Raw genomic sequence first — 12,724 nt, forward strand, 5'->3', positions numbered from 1 at the left:
GGCACTCACTGAACCGCTTTGAAAGTTTCAACCCTCAAGTGTTATTGGGGCCCGTTAGAAGACGTTTTTTCTTTTTTTACTTTTACTTTAGAATCTTTTTTTTACTTTGAGAATGCTTGACAGCTTTGGGCTCATTCCCGGTTGGTCGGAGTCCACGACATGACCTATTGTGAAGTAGTCTGACCTTTGCCGATTGGCTGGAGAAAGTCATGTGACTTTGTTCTATTGCCGGGGCATTTGGGGGTTCCGCTTGATCCGAAAGTGATCAAATAAGGTAACTTGCACAATTAACTGTTCCATAATTTAACCCCTAAAACTAGCTCTTAGCTCTTATTTTTCATTCATCAAACACAAGTAACCCTTGACTTTTTTATTTCTTTATCATATTCTAAACTAATTTTGAGAACAAACAATAAGGCTTTTGTTCACAACACAAAACCTAGGGCTTTGTATATTGTTCTAATGGCTCTTTTACACTTTTTTTCTGGGGGTTTATTCCTAATCTAAGTATAAAAGGACTGAGGCATCTATAGACTGACTTTTTTCCAGGTTTCCCACAGTTTCCATTCACTGATCAAGGCCTTGAGATGCAGTTCAGAGCTCGTTTCAGCTTAAATGTATTGGTTAATTGGCGTGCACAACAAACCAACTTTTTGAGCCCACTGCAAAATGTTTTCATTTTGAGTTGTTAAAGATTACACCTTTATTGGTTTGTCTTTGGCTCTAAGAAGACTAAAGACATCCTTTGCTAAGGACACTAAAGAGCCAAATACGCCAAACTTTTAATCCACCTGTATTATCTCATTAGCCAATAAATCATCTTTCATTTGATTGCTTCACTGTGGCACTCATCTCCAGCTCCTGCAGACTTTCAGTGGAGAGACCCCAGTAATGCTATCTTAGCCTTGATCTGAAAGAAAAAAAGAAAGGCGGCGTGTCACTTCCTATCTCCAGATCTCAACATGTAACTGAGGAAGCCTCATCACAGTTCTATTTTTCGTGTCTGATTGTTACGTTTGTTTTACCACAGGCCTGCAGAAGTGAGAAACTACTCTCTGCCCTGTTTGAAAAGTACTTCCAACTTCAACTTTGTTTATAGAGCGCTATTCAGTCAAAGTGCCTTAAAAGAGCAAAAGCAGAAGACGCATACATACACGCTTAAAAGATCAAAAGAATGACAGCACATAAGCAATCTGCAGGTAGCAGTGGAGTATTGATTTCACTGAAAACGACAGCAAAAGAATATATTAAATCAAGTATATAGAATGAGAAAGAGTGCTAACAGATCTGTTTGGCCTGAGCTACCTAAGGGGCATAGCGTGGGCACAATGAGACTTTTTTTTTTTTTTAATGCTTGAATACCACAACCACTGTGAAAAGGGCTGGCGTTTCAGGGCGGTCAGGCAGGGTGGAACACACTGCTCCTGCTCAGCTGATTCAGCGATATAGGGTTTTAAAAGAAAAGGTGAAAACACAAAAGAAAATTACTGATATTTCATGGATTCATGTTAGCCCTTAATATTTGCTTAGGTTTTTTTTTTTTATTCCTGGAAGCCTGAAGGAACATGATAGTGTCATTTAATCACAAACACACTGAGCAAATGAGCTATATCCTGACTACATAAAATAGATCAGTGGTCTGTCATTGGTATTTATTGGTTTCTGACTTTTGGGAAACGGTCTAGTTGTATCTGATCTCCTCAACCATATTACAAACATTCAAGTTATTCTTTCATAAATAATAATAGTTAACTAACAAACATTCCTCTCCACTTAACCTTACCCATGGACCTGTTTTGAGCTGCTGTGGGGAGGCTAGTCTCTTGGATAAACCCTGATTCCATGTTTGAACCAACTGATAGGAAAAAGAAAAAAACTGCTCTATAAAGTTTGTTAGAAGTTGTTTGGAGAGGCAATAGGTCTAGGAGGGAAACCCAGACATCCCTCTCCCCAGCAACACTCTCCAGTCCCTCCTGGGTGATTCTAAGGCATTCCCAGTCATGGGATATGTAATCCCTGCAGCAAGTTCTGGTTCTGCCCCAGGGGTTTTCCCCTTCAAAGGAATATGGAACAGTAAACCCAAAAGCTTCGCTTTTGGCTCGCCTCCTTCTTCACAATAACAGATGGGCGCAGGGCCCTCATTACTGTTGGTGAAGCCCCAATCAGACTCTTCTCTGACCGAGAGAGAGCACCATTTTCCAGCTGAGAACCATGGACTCAGCTTTAAAAACTTTCATCCTGGCTGCTTCACGCTACTCTGCAAACCACTCTAGTGCTAGGGTCTTGGCTTTGAAAAAAACCCAGCAAAACCACATCATCTGTAAAAATAAGATGCAACCCTGAGGTTCCCGAATCAAACACCCTCCTCTCCCCGACTCAACTGAAGATCCTTTCCATGAAAATCAAAAAACGAGGGGTCCAATACGCACTGTAATCGAGCTCGACTTTGTGCCAAGAATGCAGGCGTGTAAAAGTAGCTGCTGTGGTGGCATAATATCGTGGGTGACCACTTTGAAACTTTGTTGACTCATCTGTGCTGTAATGGTTGATGGTCTGTGTGAAGCGGAAACACCCAACTTTGAAGCATTATTTACTGCCTTGGCCACAACCCTGTCAAGAATCAGCTGTATTGGCTAAGCATGTGAACAAAAATATGATTTTTTTTTTCCTTTTTTATTTCAATGAGCACAAATTCACAAACAACAAAGCTTACCAAAGAGAAGTTGTGCAAGTTTTATTTTCATCTCTACACACACATATATACAATTGGCCTCAGGGGGCCTCACAGTCGGTACAGAAAACAACATTGTCTATCCTTAGATCCTCAACTCAGATGAGGTAGAATCCCCTTTAATTGGAAAAATGTAAATATGGATGTAAACTAGAGCCTCCCAGTGTTATTTTTCTTAATTTATGCTCGATTGTTAATTCTGCTTTTTCCTCGTAAGTTGCCTTGGATAAAGGCGTCTGCTAAATACATAATTGTAAATGTGATAGTATACATGCAGACTGACATTCTTGTTTCCCATGAAACATGAAATACCCTTTGAAGGTAAACATTTAAGGGATGTTTGTCTGCTGTCTGTTCTTAATTTTTCTGTTGTGGATAAATGAATTATGAATATGATCTGTTTCACGACTTACCTTTGTCACTCTCAGATGGTGAAGGCCATCCAGGTGTTGCGGATCCATTTGCTGGAGTTAGAGAAAGTCAATGAGCTCTGTAAGGATTTCTGCAACCGCTACATCACCTGCCTCAAGACCAAGATGCACAGCGACAACCTTCTCCGTAACGACCTCGGAGGACCCTACTCTCCGTCACACACCAGTCTCAGCATGCAGCAGGTAAGCCATGGGAAAAATGTGGACCTTACAGTTTCTTCCCATTGAACACTACTCAAATTCCATATGTATCAAATGTTCAACTAACAACTATTTCATGGGGGAAAAAAAGAGCTCATATTGAATTTGAAAGCAGCAACAATCGAAAAATATTTCCCTCTCTTCACATCTGGGACCCGAGGAGACCAGTTGATGGAGTTTCTTTTGTTCCTGTAAAACCTACATATCCTTTTCAGCATTGATGGAGCCTTTCCAGATGTGCAAGTTGCCAGTTCCATAGGCGCTAATTCACCTCCATACCATCAGAGATGCAGGCTTTTAAACTGTGCGCTGACAACAGCCCATGCAGTGATTTGCAGGACAGACCCATGTCTGTTTTTAATGCAGTGCTGCCTGAGGGCCTGAAGATCATGGGCATCCAATATTGATTTTCAGCCATGTTTCTTATGCAGAGGCATGTCTCCAGATTATCTGAATCTTTTGATGATTTTATGTACTGTAGATTATGAAATATTCAAGGTTTACATTGAAGAACATTATTCTGAAATTGCCTCATAATTTAAGGACACAGTATTGCTAAACCTGTGCTCATCTTTACTTCTGAGAGACACTGCCTCTCAAGGGTACTCTTTTTATGCCCAGTCATGTTACTGACCTCTTGCCAATTAAACCTAATTAGTTGCAACGTGTTCCTCCAGCTGTTTCTTTTTAGTACCACTTACTTGTCCTGCCTTTTGATGCTCCTGTGCCAAATTTTTTGGTGCTACCGTCAATTTCAAGATGAGCAAATATTTTTTATAGAATCTCAAAATGCCTCGCTCACTTTGTACATATTAGATTAGTCTTTGAGTTTTTTCACTCGCAGTAAACAGTTGCTCACCAGTGTTTCCTTCTGTGATTCCCCCAGGAACTAATTCAGACCTCCTCTCCATCCATGACCTCTGTCTCCAGCTCCATTAACCCTTCAGGAATTGTGGTGCCCGCTGGAGGCCTGCAACAGGGCAACGTCGCCATGACTACCATCAACTCGCAAGTGGTATCAGGTAAGCATGGGATTGCAAACAGATATTACAATAATCAAAAATCTCATTTTCACTTTAGTGCAATGTCATCTTACAAAGCAGCATAAGGGATTTTCTGAACTATAAATCGAGGAATGCAAGTTTACGTCACACGATGACATCATGAAATAACTATGCTATCCATAAGACTTTATATTGAGCAGCTTTTGCCACATTTCTCTTTGCATAATCAGCTTCAGGGAGTCCAGAGCAGTCCTCATCATTGAGCCAGCCTTCAGTCACTTGAGTCAGCACACACACTCGCACATATGCAGCAAGTGCTTCGAAAGATTAGCTGCGACTCAGCAAGATTAGCTGTCTCACTTGCTGATCTTCCAGACATTTTACTTGAGCGTTGGAAGTCCAGGACGTATTATGCATACATTCTTGTTCTCACTCGCTTTCCCTCCAGAGCATTTCAGAACCGCAGTCCATGTGCGACAAGGGCTTACCTTTCCATTAGCCCCTCTAATACCCATGACTAATATTAGACTAATATTCCGGTTTACGGTGATATATTCCGTAAACCCTGTCATGTCTGCTAAACATTAAAAGGGAGATATCATCAAATGTTTTGCAATTTCAACCATGTGGGTTATAAATGGACTAAAAAAAACAGGCCCCAATGAGATTGATTGTTCACCAATTCTGTACTGGCTCCATGTGGATTACCCACATTGGTCATGGGTATTACATGGGCAATGAATGGGCATCTTATCTGGGACCCACTTTGGCCAACCAAGCCCAGTCAGGTGTGCAATTTACATGGGGTCAATATAGAGCCTGTATACAATCCCATTTGTGGCCAATTTCCCAACCCAATTATAATCCATATGGGCCCCTCATGTTGACTGGGATTACCTTTTGCCCTTTCTGTCACAGTGCTGTCATTTATCATTCAAAATAAAGCAAAAATATATTAGAAATTTGACAACGATCCACAGCTTTGGACTTATTTTCACTGTAGTGCAATGCCGTTTTTCAAAGCAGGGTTGGAGACTATCTGAACTAGATCTACAGCTTTGGACATAAAGTACTCACTTTCTAGACTCATACACTTTCAATACGGATCTATATATGCTTTCCTATTGTTCAAAGCACAGGGAGGCCCTTTAATGAAGTCTTAGCCCCAAGCTTAACACACCAGTTTATAAAAAGTGGTAATACTTGAGGAAGTACTTTTTAATTTTCTCTGATTTATCTTATTATATTTTCAGATTTTTTTACTGTAAAAGATTCTGAAACAGAAGACTTATGTGATGAAATTTACATTGACACTCAAAATTCTGCTGTTACTCCGCATCGAAGCTGACACTATTTGTATTGATTTGAGTATTTACCATGATGTTGCTTCACAAATCCTTGTGATCAAAAACACCACCTGGCCAAAGAAAAAAGTCTCACTCGAATCATTTGTTGGTCCACCTTTAGCTTTGATTACAGCACAGATTCACCCGTTTTTTTTTTTTTTTTTAGCGCAATGAATTCTGGCATATTGTCATCTTGGAATTTGCTCGTACTGTCAGGGAAGGAGAAAAAAAATCTGGTTTTGGTAGAATCTATAGTTTGGCCCATAACATAGTTGGACCGAGACTTCACCACCTGAAGCAACCCCAGATTATTTGCCCGATTAAATCCAGGTGGTGATTTATTTCTTGTTAAGGCGGCGTACACACAAGCTTATAATGAAAGAAAAGAATCAGAATTATTAGCATGTCTTTGATATCAGCCATAACTTTTGTGTCTGTGTGTGCTTGTGTGAGGGCTTAGCTTGATGCTTGCTTCATATAATGTCAAGCCTGTACAGTGAAATGTTAATCCTGCCCTCTGGAAATTCCTTTTAACCCCAAATAAATCGATGTCTCTGCCTTTGATCACTACACGCTGAAGAGCTCAAACAGACTGTAATAAGAGTGGCTTGATCAAGGCTAATTAAGCCAAGAGCAAAAAGACATTCCTCTTTGTTCTTGTTTTGTCAGGGTAAATGGCATTAATACACCTTGAATTTAATCATTTAGTTTCTTGTTTGCAGTGTTTTTTGTTGTTGTTGTTTTTTTTTCAATTGCAAGGCTGACAAGTAGTTAATAAGCCTCTGATTGTGGTGCGGGATGTGGCTTTCAGTAGACGTTGAGGCCACTTGATACTCATGCCGGCAAATTATCCCCTCAGGTGGGACCCTGTACCAGCCAGTTGCCATGGTGACATCGCAAGGGCAAGTGTTAACGCAGGCACTACCGCCAGGAACCATCCAGATTCAGAACTCACAGGTAACGCCATGTGAACGGTGATGATTTGGCCAACTCATATGCTTTCCCTACCCACTGTTTCACTGTTTTATTATTTAAAGAAGGGTCTTTACATTTCACAGAGCAACCCCACTCCCCCTCCCAGGTTCTTTTCATCATCTCTGTCTGAACGCAGCCCCCTGCTGCTAAACAAAATGGAAATTGTTTATTCCCCTGATATTTAGGGAGCCTTTACGATCCTGTCAGGTTCAGCTCCAGATGAAAGTCAATTCTAGACTCGCTTCATTCAGAGACATATATATCTATATATATATATATATATATATATATATATTTTTATGCAGTAAATAAATTACATTATTGCTACAGAAGATTCTCACTCTGGCATTTTGTTTCTTACGATTCCACAAACCTTTGACAAACTGGTAAAGTGCAACACACTATGAAATGGCAAAAAAAAAAAAAGGAACAAGCAAGTAAAGTACTGAAGAATTATTATGGGCAGGAATATATGACCAACATCTCCTTTCCATGAAGGCCTTTAGAGCCATCAAACCCACATAAAGGCCTGGAATTGGATTTTTTTATGACACAGGCTGGAGATGCTTTAGGATACAGTGGAAGCTCAGTGTTCCTCTCCTCCTCATACAATAATACAAAAGAATATGCAGCCTTTTTCATTCATTCATAAGGTTTTATACATTAGGACATAATTAAAAGAAGCAAAACAAATGACGCATTACACTATGACATTTTATATTTAGCATAAACTCTGCCAAAATGCAGAAGCATCGTGTGAAAAACTAAATAACACCTTTATTGCTTCCACAGGAAATAAGAGGATTAAGAGCTGCCAGGTGCTGCTAATCAAATGCACTGATTAACTGATCATCAGTAAGTGTGAGCACCTCTATAAAAGCAAAAGATTTGTCAGTTTTCTGGTCTGGAGCATTCAGGTGTGTGTTAACACGGTGCCAAGGAGGAAAGACATCAGCAATGATTTTAGAGAAGCAATTGTTGCTGCCCATCAATCTAGGAAGGGTTATAAGACCATTTCCAAACTATTTAGAGTCCATCATTCCACAGAGAGAAAGATTATTCACGAGTGGAAAACATTCAAGACAGCTGTCAATCTTCCCAGGAGTGGACGTCCCAACAAGTTCATCCCAAGGTCAAAAACCCAAGAGCTTCATCTCAGACTCTACAGGCCTCAGTTAGCATGTTAAATGTTAAAGTTCATGACAGCACAATTAGAAAAAGACTGAACAAGTATGGCTCGTTTGGAAGGGTTGCAGGAGAAAGCCTCTTCTCTCTAAAAAGAACATGGCAGCACAGCTAAGGTTTGCAAAGTTACATCTGAACAAACCACAAGACTTCTGGAACAATGTCCTTTGGACAGACCAGACCAAAGTGGAGATGTTTGGTCATAATGCATAGCAAGACGTTTGGAGAAAAGCAAACACAGCATATCAGCACAAACACCTCATACCAGCTGTCAAGCACAGTGGAGGAGGGCTGATGATCTGGGCTTGCTTTTGTTTGTTTGCAAACCTAGATGAATTGTAGCACCATTCCGAAGAGGAGTGGGCCAGAAATCCTCCACAGTAATGTGAGAAACTGATAACATCATACAGAAAATAAGCAAGTTATTGCTGCTAAAGGTTCTACAAGCTATTGATCCATCGGGTGGACTTCATTTTTCACATTGCTCAGTCTACTACCCACCAAACAGAGTGCTGCCAGCAGAGCTGTTTCAGCAGGGTTAGACAAGGGCCACCATGCTTAAACCATCAGGTATTTTAACTAAAGCCCGTCTCGTTCATCTCAATAAGACAACTTGTTGAAAAGGGGGATAAAAAGGCACAATATTTCACCTTTAACAAACATAAAATGAAAACATCAAATGGCTTTCCATTCCAGAGGCAGTTTTCTTGTAAATTAATGAAACACAATATGTATGAATGACATTGACATGTGAATGTGTAGTTTATTCATTTTTTGAGTTGCCAAATACAATACCGTGTTCATATTCTGTGGGTTGAAGACAGTTCACAAAAAAAGTAACTTTTCCTTTTATTTTTCAGTGTTCTTGCAAGTAGCGCAGTTTGAGGGAAAAAATAAATTTTTTTTCTCCTATTTTTCAGTTGCTTAGACGGCCAAGCGAATTCATCACAACATGAAAGCCCTCAGCCCAAACTTTGTAGCAGAGTAAGCAGCTCTGACCTGATGAAGCACCTCAGAGAGTGTCCTGTTGTCTCCGGCCGTGTGTCACTGGCAGCAGAGTTTTCGCACCCTGAAAGTAACAGTGTGGAGTCTCTGGATCAGCGTTGTTCTGTCCCATCACAGGGACATTCAGTCAGATTATGAACTGAGGAATTTGAAAACCCGGTTACAATCTTAGCCTTGGTCAAAAGCCCTTTGCTTCAGTTTTGAATGCACAGGGTACCCCCATGACCATCACTTTCTGGTGTACAAAGAATTGCCGCATGTTGGTAGTTACCCTTCTGTGGGTGTAAGTGACACAAAGTAACATCCGCACCAATGTTGTTATAGAAGGGTCAGTGTTGTTCACTTTACTCTAATGTTCTGGCGGATCACTGTATGTAACTGTTTTGTTAAAGCTTGATATTGTTTGGAGAGAACGTTGGGCATTCAAAACAGCGGCTGTCGTCAGGTGGGCCCTTGTTTCCGCCTGTGCACGGGACACAGGATCTCTTTGTTTTGTCTTATGTGACGGAAGAACAAGGAGTCGGATTTGGATAATTGGTGCTCAGTCTTTAAAAGACAGTCAAAACAATGGACTGAGACGCCAACAAATGGTGAGAAGACACAATATGCTGGCATGTGAGTTTGCTCAACGTAAGAACACACAGGAATTCAATTTCCTTGTGAAATGCCCATCTGTCATTGGCTGTGGCATTTGTTATGATAATAGCGTGATTGATATATATTCCAAAATTGCTGCTATCTATAGAATACAACTGTTGTTACAGGAAATACGTGAATTAATTATGACTGTTCAGGTCATTCATTGTCAGGCCATGATGGGCTCAAATATTACCAAGACTGTAGATATATATAAAAAACTGGGAGCAACAACCCCCTATGTGCAGCAGTGCTGACATTAAGTGGAGTTTAGTTTCATGCAAGTCAGTGCTTTTGACAGTCAGAGAGGGTTCTTCTGAGTATCGTCAACCAAGCCAAAGCAGGCGGCTACATTTGTACTGGGAATTGAACAACAGCCCTGTAGCTACTTTGCCGGCAAGCCCTAAGTAATCACATTCTCGTGCTCGGTGCTGCCAATTAATTCAACCTCGCTTTGCCCCGGAACGCATTGCCTCCCAGGGCTGAAAGGGGATAAGAGAAGGGTTATCCAAGTGACGCCCAGCTGCAACTGAAATGAGTCTTGTTTTGTGTGGGTTGTACGAGGGGGAATCTGACCACGTAAGGATGTGTTTTTAGTAGCACCTTGTGGTTTAAGGGTGGTTCTATGTGTGTGGCTGCGTGCAGAGTTGTCTGTTTGTGGACTCTCTCTCCTGGTTTGCTCTGTGTAAACGTAATCATTTTTATATCCTTTAGCACACTTGTGTTTTTTACTTATTCATGCACTTTGTTCTGCATACTCATGAACATGAAATTTTCATACTGCTCCCCTTCTTCTGAAGAGGAACATTTTGTATTTTACCCGACACATAAGAATACCTTTATTGGAAAAAAAAAAATCTTGATACACAGACATTAAAAAGAAAGATCTTTTCCATATTATTTGCAATAAATGATGTATTTCTTATTTATACGCAGTCAGTAAAAATTAAGTAAAGCTCTTAGCAGAGAGTGCTTCCACAGAAACCTCATTGTAATTCATCTTCTCCCCCTAAGAAAAACACACACTTCTTCTTTTTTTAGATGGGGGATCTTACAATCGGTACATTTCCATGCACAGTTAAGTCGAGCTACGGTTAAAGCTCGGCTGAGCTATTTAATGAGGCGAGTGTCCTTGTGGCATCTTACAAACACGGAAGGGGAATTGGTTTATTGATAGAAACATGCACGAGTCTACTTTGATAAGTATTATGTTGATATGCCCTTTTGCAGCTTGTTAGTCACAGGCTTTTTCTGGTTGTTCTAATACCTCAAAGAGAAAGGAATTTAGCTGGAGGCAAATTAGGACCAAGGTTGAGTTGGACGTCTTTACAAATCTGTAATTTCCTATGTGCTGTATGCTTTTTCTTCTAACACATGATATACACCCCATCAGTTGTTTTTATTCTCAGTTGTTGCTGACTTCTTTTTCCGTGTATCCCCTTCTTCTTTTACTGCCGCGTCAACTGTTGAGAGTGCCAAGGCTACTTTGAGCCCCATTAAAGGTATTCGTGCAGGAGAAATTAATCTTCCAACTGCATTATCTGGGTGTGTTGATCCAGTCTGAGATATTCATTTTGGTATAATTTCATTATATTTTGCTTTCAAGGAGCCAGACTATCTTGTAATCTTTTAGAAATGGGTTTGAGCAATAGTTCTCAAGGTTTTTTTTTTTTTCATGTCATATGTTCTGATCCATACTTTCTTCGGATAGTTGACTTCTAACTTAGAGATTTTTTTTTCCACATTAAATATGACATCTCTTTAAATGGAACAGTTGCAACCTGTCATCCATCTCCACGAAAATGATCAAATCTGACACGGTCTCTTTTTATTGGGGCATTACGAGGAGAACAAGACACGCAGGATCCTGCTGCCCCACAAATATGATTTTATAGCAAGATTCACTTTTCAAGATTCACATTTTTTTCTACTTGCTAAAAGATGTGTTTCTTTAAAACTGAGACTGTTGTATTTTCAGGCGCATTGACGTACATCTGATGCCCTTGTACAGTATGTGTTTGTGGCCACTGGGTGGTGTTAATGGTACCGAAGGAGGAGGATTTGTCGGGATTTGGATACACACAGTATTTGTAGTTATCACGACCGGAAAAGATGTGTTTTAAGTCTACCTTTCGAGCTTTGAGCGACACACATGTCGCAACGACTTTTTGAATAAAGATATTAATAAACATTTGGGCAAAGTTGGTTCTTGACAATAAAGTTAGAAAGCCTAATGTTTCAAATCTGTTTTTTTTCTTCATGTTTCTCATTTCTTTAGAGACTGAGAAAGAAAACCAGGAGTTAAAAGAGTAAAAAATTAAAGAAACCCCTCAAGTTTAAGACAGCTCTAGATCTGAATGGGTTCCTTAGTTTTTTGCTCATATACTGAATATTACCAGCCTACTCTTTGGACATCCTTAAGTAAATAAGTTGTTACCTTTTTTTGATAATGACAAAGAATAGCGAACTAGGTAGACATTCTCTGAGGCAGACCATGGACACACACACAAGCACACCACAGGCTGTCAAAGCTGCCAAGATTCTCTTCCTCCAGCACTTGCACTCCAAACAGTAACATCTGAATAATGACTTCTTTCTGAGCACAAAGACAGGCTTGGGTCAACACAAATGAATAAACCAAGTCAAGTGCCATTCTGATTTTTTTTTTTTATCTTTTTTTTTTACTTATTCTGTGGCACACTGTGAAATTCGACCCTCAGCTCTTCCAGCTCCTAACGTAAGACACCGAACAGACTACAGATTCGTCGAGTGTGCTGCTTTTTTATATTTTAAGTATCATTACTCAAATTCAGTTTCCATGGTGACACTTCAGAAGGCGTTGGTGCCCTTGCCAAAGAAAAAACGAGAGGTAAATGGTAGTCTCCCTTTGTTTCCGTGGCAACAATAACTAACCCATTCGCTCCTCTCCCCCTCTCATGTCTTTTGTAAAGGTAAATGTGGACCTATCGTCTCTGTTGGACAGCGAAGACAAGAAGTCCAAGAATAAGAGAGGGGTTCTGCCCAAACACGCCACCAACATCATGCGCTCCTGGCTCTTCCAGCATCTCATGGTGAGCGGAGAGGGAGCTTTAAAATAATAATTTGTCAGCCTTGTCAAGAGAATTGTTTTGATTTGGCAGCGAAGGAAACAGAGAAAGAGAGGATGATAAGGAAACGGGGACACGAGGACAGAGAGCTGGAGTTTTCAGT

At 40.3% G+C, this 12,724-nt stretch overlaps 1 protein-coding gene across 1 annotated transcript in view; it reads left to right on the forward strand.

Annotated features, from left to right (window-relative positions):
• Positions 1 to 12,724, forward strand: part of pknox2 (pbx/knotted 1 homeobox 2) — a 122,933-nt gene that overhangs the window by 94,809 nt on the left and 15,400 nt on the right. Inside the window, exons 6-9 of the mRNA XM_075486516.1 lie at positions 3,160 to 3,345; positions 4,250 to 4,385; positions 6,573 to 6,670; positions 12,466 to 12,585. Of these exons, the coding sequence (XP_075342631.1) occupies positions 3,160 to 3,345; positions 4,250 to 4,385; positions 6,573 to 6,670; positions 12,466 to 12,585 (540 nt within the window). The remainder of the gene's footprint in view (positions 1 to 3,159; positions 3,346 to 4,249; positions 4,386 to 6,572; positions 6,671 to 12,465; positions 12,586 to 12,724) is intronic.

The sequence above is a fragment of the Odontesthes bonariensis genome, chromosome 16, assembly GCF_027942865.1.
Source record: "Odontesthes bonariensis isolate fOdoBon6 chromosome 16, fOdoBon6.hap1, whole genome shotgun sequence".
Lineage (NCBI taxonomy): Eukaryota > Metazoa > Chordata > Actinopteri > Atheriniformes > Atherinopsidae > Odontesthes > Odontesthes bonariensis.